The following is a 14,380-nucleotide window of genomic DNA, read 5'->3' on the forward strand; positions in this document are numbered from 1 at the left end:
ACGTTACAGGTCTTAGTAAGCAGAGATACTTTGGAATAGCCCCCTGACCTCTGTTTTCATAGTAACATCCTCCCCCTTCACGTGATATGCTGTGAGCCTGTGTCTATGCAAAAGGTTGATTGTGTCTGTCCACCTCCTTCTCTCTTTGCCATCACATGACATTCTAAGAACTGTGAACCTTTGGCAGCCTTGTTTGGTTGCCCTCCAGAGGGGTATTGAAAATGAGATAATGAATTGTAGAAATTTAGCTAACATAAATGATGTACAGTATGCATAACATGCATTGCTATTTAAAGAAAAAAAACATCGACTTATGAGGGTTCGCTGCCTTGATAAAGGACTGCAGGTCATACACATTAGTTGCGTGTAGCAATAGGTCATCACAACAAACAAAAACATTGTGTATCTGATATCTTGGTTTGCAGAGAACTTCTTATTGTACAGAGTAAGTCCGCCAATAATTGCGAGCATGGACAGTGTGTACGAGAGTGACGTCAGCGAGCTAGCTGCGGAAGCAGACAGCGCGGATAGTGAAGGTAAACCTGCTAAATGTGAGACGATTACTCTCTATTGTTCTTTTTGTTTCCCATAAATACTCTTTTATGAGATCTATTTTTACAGTTGCATGCTTGTGAGCCCTCCTCCCCCCCAAATAACACAGCCCCCAAATATTCTACACAAGATGAGGAGAATCACTTCATAGAAGTTACTTGTTTTTGAAGTTCTAATCAATTAAAAAAAAAAAGTTAGTCACTTTCCTACCCGCAATGTTATACCGCTGTTTACTACCCAATCGGTCCTTCCTATAGCTCAGCGTAATGGTTCAGACTGTGCTGTAATGTACAATGTTCTATTAAAATGCATATACAGAATCTTTATAAATAATGTCTTGCCCCAGTTTTCTATACAGTAGGGCAACTGAGCTAACAATCTTGGGACACCCGGTATAGTGATAAATAAGCTACCAGAGCTGTCTAAAGGCCCCCATACATGGTGCGATATAGCAGCCGATCCGACGGAGTGGTACAATATCGCAGCTATATCGTATCGCGTGTGGGCATGATATCGGACAGTGCGCGCTCGTGTGGGGCCGCACCTCGGGATCTTATTGCATGTTCGCTTGATCTGGGGATGCGCTGTACAATCTCATGCATCGCTATGGGGGGGGGGGGGGTGCCGGCATATCGGGCGGTCGGGCAGCGGTTCGCTCCGTGTGGGGGGACTGCATTGCACCGTGTATGGGGGCCTTAAGTCTGGCACTGGTGGTAGAGCAATTATACATACTGTTAGTTATTTATTATATGCGGCTCGCTATAAAATAAAAAAAATAATGGATGGTGGAGTCACATACGCCGTATATAAACAGCTTTATAGCTAGCACTAGGGGTCCTCCACCCCTGGTTATGGTGATAACCCTTGTTCCAGGCATGCCTTAAGTATCTTGCAGATAACAGTCCCCAGCTATTGTGGAACTACAAGTACACGGCTTCATTGTTGCCACATAGAAGCTGGTATCTCTACAGTGGCCCCTGCACACTACAATCAGTAGAGGTCTGCGGCCAGTGGGCTATCTATATGCAGTACAAGCTTGTGTATATACCGCCCTTTGGCCAGTGGGGGATCAGATTGCTAGCCTGGGAGAGCTGGGGAAGGAAGCCCTACATGTCAGATGCAATGCCGGCATTGACATGCTACAGGTGGAGGTTGCTGCCCTCTGCTGGAGTATGAAAGGAGAACTCTATAATAATGGGGAAGCAGGTTGTAGAGAGTCAGTGTTTCACCGCAAGCTCTACAGCTGTGCATCTATATATAACCCCGGGGAGATAAACACAAGTGCTATTAAGAAAAAATAGAGTTTTGATTTAAAAGTAAATGTTGCACAATAAGTTTCCATATAAAAAGCGAGTGTCCCTTGGTCTTTGAGCCGCTCCATAACTTTGACACGGCAGACACTCATCTGCTCATCCACCTCCTTCCGGAACTGGCTACTGCGCTGCCTCCTCTGTTTTTCTGTACTAAATATCTGCGCGATCCACAACCGTACCCATTTCTGTTACCGCGTATGTGCAAACAAGATTGTAATCTTACTTATTGTATTCTGTATTGTATCAAGCGCCGTGGGACATCTCAGAAGAGCGATGGAGGAGTGAGTATTCTGAGCCCAATGCTGCAGAGCTGGGAGACGTCAGTACACAAGGTGAGAGCAGCACAGCGCAGCCATTATATTATCCACATAACACACGTGTATCCAGTATGCAGTCTTCATAAACCTATGTGCTATAGTGTCATTTTTGTGACAGTCTTATTTAGAACCTTGCGCCTTCTGTAATCCAGTTATTAATGATTGGTGTTGCAAAGCAAATAATGCTTTCAATCCACAGACCATTACAGATTTGTATTGTGGCAAAGTAAAGGACTTATCATGTGTGTTTGGAGGAGATACTGCTCTCACTGTATATAATAATTTATTTCTTTATTAAACGTTGACAATAAGTACATCACTACATTATTGTATGATGTACGATTTTATTCTGTTCTTTTGTATTTCCGCTGTTGAAAAAAGACTATATTGGAGCATTTCTATATTCACATTAAAAGTACACAAGAAGAACAGACAGACGTCAGTGATAACCTAGTAATTAGATTATCCTGCCCAATCTGGCATTCCTGCCCCTAAATTTCAACTTTACTATTTATCCTTATTTTTTTCTTCAGGGTCCATAGGCTCCACAGGGAGACCTTGGGGTGTAGGTTGGATCTGGATCCAGGGCACCACACAGTTAAAAGTTTTTGCTCCCAGGATGCACTGGTCCATCCTTCCTATACCCCGCCCCCCGAGCCAGAGGCACCTCAGTTTGTGTTGGTGCCCGGCCCAATATGATTTGGTAGTTTTTTTTAACTATCTTCAGAGTGCACAGCAACAGGCTGTCCATTGGATATCTGTGCTGCCGCTCCGTCACCCTGCTGGCGCCACGATGCAAGTACCAATCTGGGAATCTCGGCGGGACCCCGGGGTCCGCCGACTTCCCAGACTGCGGCCGGACGTACGGGGACAAGGTAAGGCGGGTCGAGCCTATTGCACAGAACGAGGTGTGCCTTTGACGTTATAGGCGGCACAGAGACACAATGTATCAAACCTGTCAAGTGGAGAAGATTCTACTTATCATTTTATATAGTGTACTAGATAAATGATAGCTACAGTCTGATTGGTGGCTATAGACCACTTCCCCACCTGTCCTCTTTAGAAGATTTGATACAACTCCCCCAAAGTCTCTCACCCTGAGCTAGGGGACTATATGTACAGTACATGGGCTCTTTTTCTACAGACTTTGCCTAAATTGCTTCACCTTTGTGAGATAACCTGCTGCTGCAATCCTATGAAGCATGGTATTACCTATACTGTACTCTATATCAGGGGTATTGAACATGCGGCCCCTCCAGCTGCTGTAGAACTACATATCCCAGCATGCCCTGCTACAGTTTTAGCATGCCCTAATAGCAAAACTATGGCAGGGCATGCTGGGATGTGTATTCCCCCTGCAGCTGGCGGAGGGGGGGGGGGGGGGTGTACACTCCTGGCAGACCATTAGACGAGGAGTAGCCAGATCATCCATTAATGAAGGTTCCCTAAGCCGGCACACTGCAGCGGGGACCGGCGGGTCCTGTTTTCTAAGTATTTCATGTCTTGTCTGCAGACTTACCTGAGTGTGATGACAGCAATGTCACTATTACAGAGGATACATGTGAGACTGACACGGATGAATGTAATCCTGAGACCGCTGCTCTGGGAGACCCCGGAAATAAAGGTGAGCTTGACGCATCGCCGCAATGTGTTGTCCATGTATGGACTCCCATCATGTCTTTACTAGTCAGGTCATTTATGTCAGCAGAATATAAAATAACAATAGTAGTATAGAACAATATAAGGATTAATAAGACAGTAGTAGGATAGAACAGTATTGGAGAGAATTGATTAATAACATTGCTACAGTAATTATGACTGTAAGGATTCATGCAACACTAGTAGCAGCCTGGTATAACAGTAACACTAGTAGTAGCAGCATGGTATAACAGTAACACTAGTAGTAGGAGCATGGTATAACAGTAACACTAGTAGTAGCAGCATGGTATAACAGTAACACTAGTAGTAGCAGCATGGTATAACAGTAACACTAGTAGTAGCATGGTATAACAGTAACACTAGTAGTAGCAGCATGGTATAACAGTAACACTAGTAGTAGCAGCCTGGTATAACAGTAACACTAGTAGTAGCAGCATGGTATAACAGTAACACTAGTAGTAGCAGCATGGTATAACAGTAACACTAGTAGTAGCAGCATGGTATAACAGTAACACTAGTAGTAGCAGCATGGTATAACAGTAACACTAGTAGTAGCAGCATGGTATAACAGTAACACTAGTAGTAGCAGCATGGTATAACAGTAACACTAGTAGTAGCAGCATGGTATAACAGTAACACTAGTAGTAGCAGCATGGTATAACAGTAACACTAGTAGTAGCAGCATGGTATAACAGTAACACTAGTAGTAGCAGCATGGTATAACAGTAACACTAGTAGTAGCAGCATGGTATAACAGTAACACTAGTAGTAGCAGCCTGGTATAACAGTAACACTAGTAGTAGCAGCATGGTATAACAGTAACACTAGTAGTAGCAGCATGGTATAACAGTAACACTAGTAGTAGCATGGTATAACAGTAACACTAGTAGCAGCAGCATGGTATAACAGTAACACTAGTAGCAGCAGCATGGTATAACAGTAACACTAGTAGTAGCAGCATGGTATAACAGTAACACTAGTAGTAGCAGCATGGTATAACAGTAACACTAGTAGTAGCAGCATGGTATAACAGTAACACTAGTAGTAGCAGCATGGTATAACAGTAACACTAGTAGTAGCAGCATGGTATAACAGTAACACTAGTAGTAGCAGCATGGTATAACAGTAACACTAGTAGTAGCAGCATGGTATAACAGTAACACTAGTAGTAGCAGCATGGTATAACAGTAACACTAGTAGTAGCATGGTATAACAGTAACACTAGTAGTAGCAGCATGGTATAACAGTAACACTAGTAGTAGCAGCATGGTATAACAGTAACACTAGTAGTAGCAGCCTGGTATAACAGTAACACTAGTAGTAGCAGCATGGTATAACAGTAACACTAGTAGTAGCAGCATGGTATAACAGTAATACTAGTAGTAGCAGCATGGTATAACAGTAACACTAGTAGTAGCAGCATGGTATAACAGTAACACTAGTAGTAGCAGCATGGTATAACAGTAACACTAGTAGTAGCATGGTATAATAGTAACACTAGTAGTAGCAGCCTGGTATAACAGTAACACTAGTAGTAGGAGCATGGTATAACAGTAACACTAGTAGTAGGAGCATGGTATAACAGTAACACTAGTAGTAGCAGCATGGTATAACAGTAACACTAGTAGTAGCAGCATGGTATAACAGTAACACTAGTAGTAGCAGCATGGTATAACAGTAACACTAGTAGTAGGAGCATGGTATAACAGTAACACTAGTAGTAGCAGCATGGTATAACAGTAACACTAGTAGTAGCAGCATGGTATAACAGTAACACTAGTAGTAGCAGCATGGTATAACAGTAACACTAGTAGTAGCAGCATGGTATAACAGTAACACTAGTAGTAGCAGCATGGTATAACAGTAACACTAGTAGTAGCAGCATGGTATAACAGTAACACTAGTAGTAGCAGCATGGTATAACAGTAACACTAGTAGTAGGAGCATGGTATAACAGTAACACTAGTAGTAGCAGCATGGTATAACAGTAACACTAGTAGTAGCAGCATGGTATAACAGTAACACTAGTAGTAGCAGCATGGTATAACAGTAACACTAGTAGTAGCAGCATGGTATAACAGTAACACTAGTAGTAGCAGCCTGGTATAACAGTAACACTAGTAGTAGCATGGTATAACAGTAAGTGCACATAGTGGGGTTTGGGGGCACCCAAACTGGGTGCCATGTCACCCTGGCGTGCCTCGGGGCTCTTGCAGGGGTGTCACAAGTTGGTGGTCCAGTAATAAAATAAAATAATTTTTCTTCTACAGGGTCCTTAGGGCTCCACAGGGGAGACAATGGGGTGTAGGTGGAACCTGGAGGACCGGACACCAACAGCAAAGCTTTTCAATCCCAGGATGCTTCGGTCCTTCCCCCTATACCCCGCCCACAGCCTGAGGGCAACTTCGTTTAGTTGGTGTCAGGCAGGAGCTGGTCACCGTTTTAACAGTGGGGCTGCTATTAAGCAGCCCAAGCTTATTTTTATGAGTTACTTTTGTTTTAATTTATTTTACTACTGAGCAGCAGCGCGATACAGTCCTTTGGACGTCTGCACTGCTGCTCCATCACCCCTCCGCGGCGCCGTGACACCATTCCTCGGCTGGGTACTCCCGGCGGGGTACTGAGGGGGACCTAGCCTGCAAGGCTCCTCGGACCCCAGACTGCAGCTGGGACTCAAGGGGATAGGTAAGGCGGATCCCCACTCGCGGGGACCCACGTCTATGCGCAGTCTTACCTCCAGGCTTGGGAGACAGACTGAAGGCGCTGATGTGTACACCGGTTCGTCCGTGACTCCACTAGACCACCAGGGCATTACAAGCACTGGCGTAGGGCACAATTTAAGGCCAGGGGACATGGTGGTTAATGTCCGCATAGGGGAGAAGGTGCTCTCCCTGCAGCCCCTCCCCCAGCTCAGGGCACCATTCCACTGCTTTCTTGCTGCTCCTCCCTCACCCTCCGCTCCCTTTGAGACTCACGGCAGCCATTTTCTGCATTCACGTCTCCGGGTACGCTGGGTCCAGTCTCCCTGTATACCTTTCCCAAGGGCCAGGTTATACAGCGCCATATCCTACCAGCCACTACGGTCTGTGGAAGTTGATTTAAGTACCCACTGCAGTTATATTGTATATTCTGCATTGTATGTGACTCGTGCTAGCGGTGCTGTCTGTTTTCATATTACTGTCAGTTTATACCTTTTCCTTTCTTCTGATCTAACCCTGGCATACTATGGTATAAGTTTCATTGTACCTCAGATCTCCCTATATTTGTGAGGGCTATCACATAATATATATCGCTGTTGTGCACTACACTGTGCCATATTACACATTCATCTGGGTTGCTCACTGCACTGTGTCAGATTGTGTGTTACATTATTCTTGCAGCTATGTCTGGCAGAAGCAAGAATAACAAGCAGCCTGATCCTCCCACTCTGGTGTCTTGTAAGTCCTGCTCAGCAGGCTTAGCTTCAGAGGACCTCATTCAGGATGGTCTTTGTGCATCGTGTTATACTGCCCCGGGCCCATCAGCTCTGGTGTCCTCTCCTCAGGACCCACCATGGGCTACTTTTTCACAGGTGCTGGCAAAAATTGCAGGTCCACCTAGCAGTCACTGTGGTAGCTCCTCCTATGGGATGGCCATAACAGATACTACCTGCGAAACCTTTGCCTCCCCCATGTGTAGACGTACTTTCTACCTCAGTGCAGAGTCTGGCGGATACCTCCTACAGCCTTTCAACAAATTCTGCAAAAAGAGACCCTTACATAGAAAGCCTTACTAAGCGTGCTGTGTTATCTTCCCAGTCCACCCAGATTTATCATCTGGGGAGGCAGGAGATGCAGACCTTTGTCACTCTGACTCCCCCTCGGCAGATGAGGAGCCCCCTTCTAATTCAAATATAACTGCACTTGTGAGAGCTGTAAAATCTGTTCTTCAAATAAGAGACAGAACCCGCTCCTAAGGCTTAACAAACACTCTTTAAACAACAAAAAGTAGTCTTACCAGAGTTTCCTCACTCTGATCAGCTATCTGATCATATGAGTGAGGCATGGAATATGCCCAGTAAAAGTTTTCAGCTGCCTAAACGTTTAAGTTCCTTTTACCCTCTTCCCGCTACTAATTGCACTAAATGGGAAGTTCCCGCAGCAGTGGATTCCCACATGACACGTCTGGTCAAGAATACCACCTTACCCATCCATACTGCAACCTTCTTGAAGGAGACTACGGATAGAAGGACGGAAGCTTGTCTAAAATCTATATACTCTCTTACAGGAGCTATTACTCATCCTGCTAGGGCTACGGCTTTGGTGGCGAAAGCCATTGAGAGTTGGGCAGAGGCCCTAGAAAAAACATTTCCCTCTGATGCATCGAGGGAACATCTGTCCTACATATCTCACATTAGAGATGCAGCCTCCTATTTGGCTGAAGCAGCAATTGATACCACTCTCCTAGGCTCCAAGGCATCTGCCACTTCTGTAGTAACCTGCCATATTGTTTGGCTCCGCTCATGGAAGGCAAATGCAGACTCTAAAAGGTTTTGAGGTCTCTGCCTTATTCTGGGGATATCCTGATTGGCCCAGAATTGGACAAGATTGTCACTACTTTGGCAGCTTCCAAGACTGCGTTCCTACCCTCTGCGTATAATGTGAACCTTTCGGTACTTTTGTCCTCAAGGAAAAGCTAAAGGGCAGTCCTTTCCAAGGCATCAGACATCAACTAAGGCCTCCATGTAGGGGTGTGGTCTCTACATCCGGAAATCTTTCAGCTCCTGGTGGACAAATGGGGTCTACCAGATGTGGACCTTATGGCCTCACGACACAACCACAAACTTCCAGTGTATGGACAAGTGTCCCCAATGCGGTCTTTCTGGACACATTATCTGTGAAGTGGACTTTCCATTTGGAGTACCTCTTCCCTCCAGTCTCCGTCCTTCTCGGGTTCTTCGGAAGTTCAAACAGGATGGGGGCACGGTCCTGTTGGTTGCTCCAGTTTGGCGCAGACGCCATTGGTACTCCGATCTGCAAAGTCTCTCCATAGACCAGAGATTTTCAACCTTTTTCAACTGGGGGCACACTACACAAGATTTTGAAATTGCCGAGGCACACCATCCTTTTTTTTTTCACCAAATATAATATTTAATAACAAATATCAACTTATATTTAATATATGGTGATTTCTGTTATTATTTCCATAGGATAGTAGAAATAAATAGTTTTTACTTACATAAGAATATTAATGGGAAACTTGTGCTTTGCGATGTCTCCATGATGTCCCTTGTATGAGGTCGGATGGTTGCCAAGCATACTCTCAAGTCGTCCTCCAGTGATTGAAGCCGTGACCTGTTTTTGCACTTCATGGTGTTCATAGCAGAAAAGCCAGCCTCACACAGATATGATGTGGAAAAAGGAAGCAGTGCTTCAATCACCTTTTTTGTGACAATGGGGAACTCTTGTCGGAGAGACAACCAGAATGAGGCCGTATCTGTTGATGAGTGCTTTAGTTTTAGCCCTCTGTCGTTTCTTATTGCCGCCAGCTCATCTTCTTCTTCAACACTTAGTTCGGCTGATGTGTACGCACTTGGCACAAATGGATCTCTCACCCAGTCCAAGGATGATACTTCAAGTGATGGGAAATACCTTTCAATGTTTCTACTCAGCTGTGACAAGCTTTGTAGAATTAAATTGACAAGATTTTTGTCCAGCCTGCAATGTTTTGTCAGCTCGAACATTTCTACTTTGTTCTCTTTTCTGATTCTGGCTCCCCACAATGTTAATTTTTCCTTTAAAAGCGTTCATTTTGTCAGTACACGTAAGAATAGTTTCATTCTTTCCCTGCATACTCTTGTTAAGAGTATTCAAGGCTTGACACATATCAGCAAGGAAGGCAACTTTATTGCACCAGGTCTCATCACTAAGCAGGTCAGCCATCTCAGACAAATTATAAGCTCTTCCTTAAGTTCATAGAATCTTGAAAGCACCCGCCCTGGAGATAGCCACCTGACGTCTGTGTGCAGTAGGAATTGTGTGTAAGCAGCCTCCATGGCAGAACACCGTGTAGAAAACAGCCTTGATTTTAATGGCCTACTTTTGATGTAGTTGACCATTTTTATTGCTTCATCCAGTACTTTTTGCAGCTCAGGTAGTATGGATTTTGAAATGAGGGCCTCTCTGTGCAGGAAACAGTGTGTAAACACAATGGCAGGGTTCTGTTGCTTGGCCAGTCCTCTCAATCTCCCTGACATAGATGGAGCACCGTCTGTGCAGATGCTGATGCATAATTTCCAATTCATATGATGAGAACTGAAATAAGTGTTGACAACATCAAAAATGTCTTGACCTTTTGTTGTTTCTGGAAGAACTTTGCAAAACAGAAATTGTTCAATGAACTTTCCATTCCAAAGAAACCTGGTGAATGCTAGGAGTTGAGCTTTTCCAGTGATGTCAGTTGACTCATCCAACTGGATGGCAAAAATATTAGCTTCTTTGATGTTAATTATAACTTGTGATTCAATATCTTCAGACATGTCTTGTATACGCCGATAAATAGTATCATCAGACATAGGATTTTTCAGTATCTCTTTTTCAGATTTCTCACCAAACATAATATTAACAATTTTACAGCATGCTGGTAAAATTACCGACTCTGCTATTGTATGTGACTTCAACTTTTTTGCCACAATTTCAGAAACGGCATAGCTTGCTTCTTGAGCTTTGTCAGAAAAAGTTGTGATCTTGGCCCATTGTTTAGCCTGGGATTTTTGTTCAGCTACAAGCCTTTTAAAATATTCAATTGGCTTTTCGCACAGGTGTGAGTTCTTTGTGTGAAGGTGTCTTTTCAATTTACTTGGAACCATGGCTTGGTTTGCCAGTTTCTCACCACAAACAATGCACTTAGGACGTGGCTGATCTTCACCAGTTGATATGAATCCGAAGGACAAATAATTTTCATTATACTGGCGCACTATGGATTTACTACCAGAACTACAGTCAGCAATTCTTGATTCATTGTCATTGTCATTATCCAATACACGTTTTCGTAATAGAAATTTGTCCATGTCTAATAAACCTTAAAGAAATAAAAATAACTAGACTCAAAACTTTATATTATGAAACTTCACACAAATTGTCCCCAGCCTACAGGTAGAATATAAAACACATTGGCCCTCATGGGAAAAAAATACACACATTGGCTCCCACAAAAACAAAACAAAAAACAATCACATTGATTTTTTCTGTGGGGAGCAAACATATTGGCTGTCCCTCACAAAAAAATGAAAACAGCACACATTGTCCCCTACCTGTCGGTAGCTGAGAAGGGATCACACAGACGTCACTGTCCCTCAGTGGTGCGGATTGCTGTAGCCTCAGTGTCTCCAAAAGTGCAGAGCTTCAAATATGTGCTGGCTGGCTGGCGGCGGGTGGGCTGGCTGGCTGGCTGGCGATGCTGTGTGCGGGACCTATAAAACACATACATATGAGCTCCAACATAAAAAAAACAACACACATTGGCTCCCACAGGAATAAAACGCCTGTACCCTACCTGTCCCTCATTGGCTAGGGTTGCAGCCAGTACGCAGTTTTGAACAGCGTGCGGGCAGACTGGCTTGACCTCAGTGTTCTCCCCAGGCTGTTTTCTACGGGCGCATCGTCCTGCAGAAACAGCCCACCGTCCGGCACTCCCCCCTCCCCCCGACGCATTCCCTGTCACCTGGTGTGGAACGCTGGCCTCTGAAGCGACCGGAGGCTAAAGAAGCCTCCGATCGCTTCAGAGGCAAGCGTTTCCAGTGATGCACTGCGCGGGTTACGTCATGATGTCACCCACGACGTGAAGAGCTTACCCTGCTCGCCTGCTAGATCCAGTCACAGAGCGGCAGTGTGAGCGCCGCTGAGCATGTTCAGGTAAGTTCTGGACTGGGGCTGGGACCAGTCTGGGGGCACTGCATATGGGGCCAGTCTGGGGGAACTGCTTATGGGGCCAGTCTGGGGGCACTGCATATGGGGCCAGTCTGGGGGCACTGCATATGGGGCCAGTCTGGGGGCACTGCATATGGGACCAGTCTGGGGGCACTGCATATGGGACCAGTCTGGGGGCACTGCATATGGGGCCAGTCTGGGGGCACTGCATATGGGGCCAGTCTGGGGGCACTGCATATGGGGCCAGTCTGGGGGCACTGCATATGGGACCAGTCTGGGGGCACTGCATATGGGACCAGTCTGGGGGCACTACATATTGGGCCAGTCTGGGGGCACTGCATTATAAGGTCAGGGTTTAAAACATTTTATTATTGCGAAGTCCCCACCTGGCTACTTCTTGATACCACCCGGCTGGAATTTTTTTCTGTGGAGAACACTGGACCTATTAATTAAAAATACATACATATTGACTCCCACATAAAAAAAACACATACATTGCTCCCCACAGAAAAACAACTATTCCACTTCGCTCCCAACAGAAAAAAAAATATGCCACATTGCGCCCCACAGAAAAAAAAACAACCATACCACACTGAGCCGCACAGAATTGTTCCCCACAGAAAATGACTGCCACACAGAAAAAGAAACCCATGGCTGGCCCCACAGAAACAAAACAAAAAAACAACAACACATTGTTCCCCACTAAATAGGCAAATATATGGCTGGTCCCCACTAAGAAGAAAAAAATGACTGGTCCCCACTTAGAGAAAAAATGTGGCTGGTCCTCACAAACAAAACCCACATTTCTCCCCCACTTATCACTCACTGCCAGGCGGGAGATAAAGACAGAGTGCGGGCTGGCTGATTGGCGCTGGGCGGAAGGTAAGAGTGCGGGCTGGCTGATTGGCGCAGGGCGTTGGCTGGCGGAGCGGGCTGGAGGGTAATGGACAACGCGGCGTGCGTGACCTGTGATGTCACGCCGCCGCGTCTTTGCAGGTCACTGCCCAGGTGTGCCTGAGTCTCCCAGAGGAGCTCAGCGGGCCCGGGATACTGAAGTAAGGTAAAATGTGCCCGGTGGCTCTGACAGCCCCGCGGCACACCGGTTGAAAACCCCTGCCATAGACGCTTCTCTTCAACTTCCTCTTCGACCAGACCGGTTGTCTCAGGGTCCCTGTCTACATAAGAATCTGACCCTCCTGCCTTTAACGGCTTGGTTCTTGAGACATCCCTCCTAAGGTAGATTTTCTAGCTCTGTGGTCCAGACCATGATCAGAGCTTGTAAACCGGCCTCTACCAGGAATTATTACCGTGTATGGCATTCATATTTCCAGTGGTGTGCCCCTAAAAACTGACCCTCAAGTTTTTAAAGTTTCTAGAATACTTGCCTTTCTTCAGGCTGGACTGGATCTTGGACTCCACCTAGCATCTCTGAAAGTGCACGTCTCCGCTTTCTCCATCTGGTTCCAGAGCAGAACTGCTCCTCTACCGGATGTTCTACGTATACAGCCCCTCTTTGTCCCTCCTGTGGCTCCATGGGATTTTAACAGAGACACATGGGGGTGAAAGTCGCACCAGACTAATATAAGAAACCTACTTTCAAGTCCCGCAGGACCTGAAGTACATACAAATAATCTTATACCAACTACATTAATTGAGCCTCCACTCTGTGGGCCAATTTTATAGGTTGGTGGTGCTCCCCAAAGTCAGAAAAGGAACAATAAGAGACCAAAGGGGAAAGAGGACTTTTTGTTGGGGGCACTCATTTAGAAATAAAGATAGTTAAAATATAACTTTCTACTTCAGGGTCCATAGGGGGTCCACAGGGTTGACCTTGGGGTATAGGTTGGGAACCAAATCCGGGCACCACGCAGTTAAAGCTTTTAGCTCCCAGGATGCACTGGGTCCACTCTCCCTATAACCCCACCCCCAAGCCAGAGGCACCTCAGTTTAAGTTGGTGCCCGGCCGGAGTCGGGTCACCGTTAGCGCAGGGGGAGCTGATTAGCAGCCCCTAAGCTTATTTTATTTTTATAGGGACAAAGTTTTTTCATGGACTTTGGACTCTTCAGAGCGGCAGCGTCGGACTGTCCATAGGACGTCTAAGCTGCCGCTCCGTCACCCCGCTGGCGCTGAGACGCCAGTACAGATCTGGGGATCTCAGCGGGACCCCAGAGTCTGTACTAGCCGGACTCTGCGGGCGCCCAGGACTGCTGCCGGATCCACGGGGAGCAGGTAAGGTCGCGGATCACCGCTTGCGGTGATCCGCGCATTTCAAATGCAGTCCTGTGCCTCCGGTCTCAGGGGACAGACCGGAGGCGCCGGCAGTGGCGGCGGGCCCCCCATACCCCGTGTGTCCACTAGACCACCAGGGACTTAACGATCGGTGCAGGGAGCCGGCGTCCCGGGAGGTTAATAGCCGGCCAGGGGAGGCAGCCTTCCCTGTTACAGCGGCTCCTCCCCTCAGCTCAGCGCGCCTTTCAGTATCCATAGTCTGGCGTCGCTGAGCTGCTTCCTCCGCGGGCCACGCTTCCTCTGAGGTCTCCAGCGGCCATTTTATCTCTGTGGTGCAGCAGAAATCTCTCAGGATGGCAGTGAGTCCAGTCCCCCTGCGTACCTCACCATCAGGTCAGTGTA

At 46.2% G+C, this 14,380-nt stretch overlaps 1 protein-coding gene across 2 annotated transcripts in view; it reads left to right on the top strand.

Annotated features, from left to right (window-relative positions):
- TDRD6 (tudor domain containing 6) overlaps positions 1-14,380 on the top strand; it is a 109,286-nt gene that overhangs the window by 79,869 nt on the left and 15,037 nt on the right. For both annotated transcript variants that reach the window (XM_088467264.1, XM_088467266.1), the window contains 3 exons: positions 426-536; positions 2,114-2,197; positions 3,696-3,806. In XM_088467264.1, the coding sequence (XP_088323390.1) occupies positions 426-536; positions 2,114-2,197; positions 3,696-3,806 (306 nt within the window). The remainder of the gene's footprint in view (positions 1-425; positions 537-2,113; positions 2,198-3,695; positions 3,807-14,380) is intronic.

Source organism: Taudactylus pleione, unplaced genomic scaffold (assembly GCF_031769625.1).
Source record: "Taudactylus pleione unplaced genomic scaffold, aTauple2 ptg000070l, whole genome shotgun sequence".
Taxonomy (NCBI): Eukaryota; Metazoa; Chordata; class Amphibia; order Anura; family Myobatrachidae; genus Taudactylus; species Taudactylus pleione.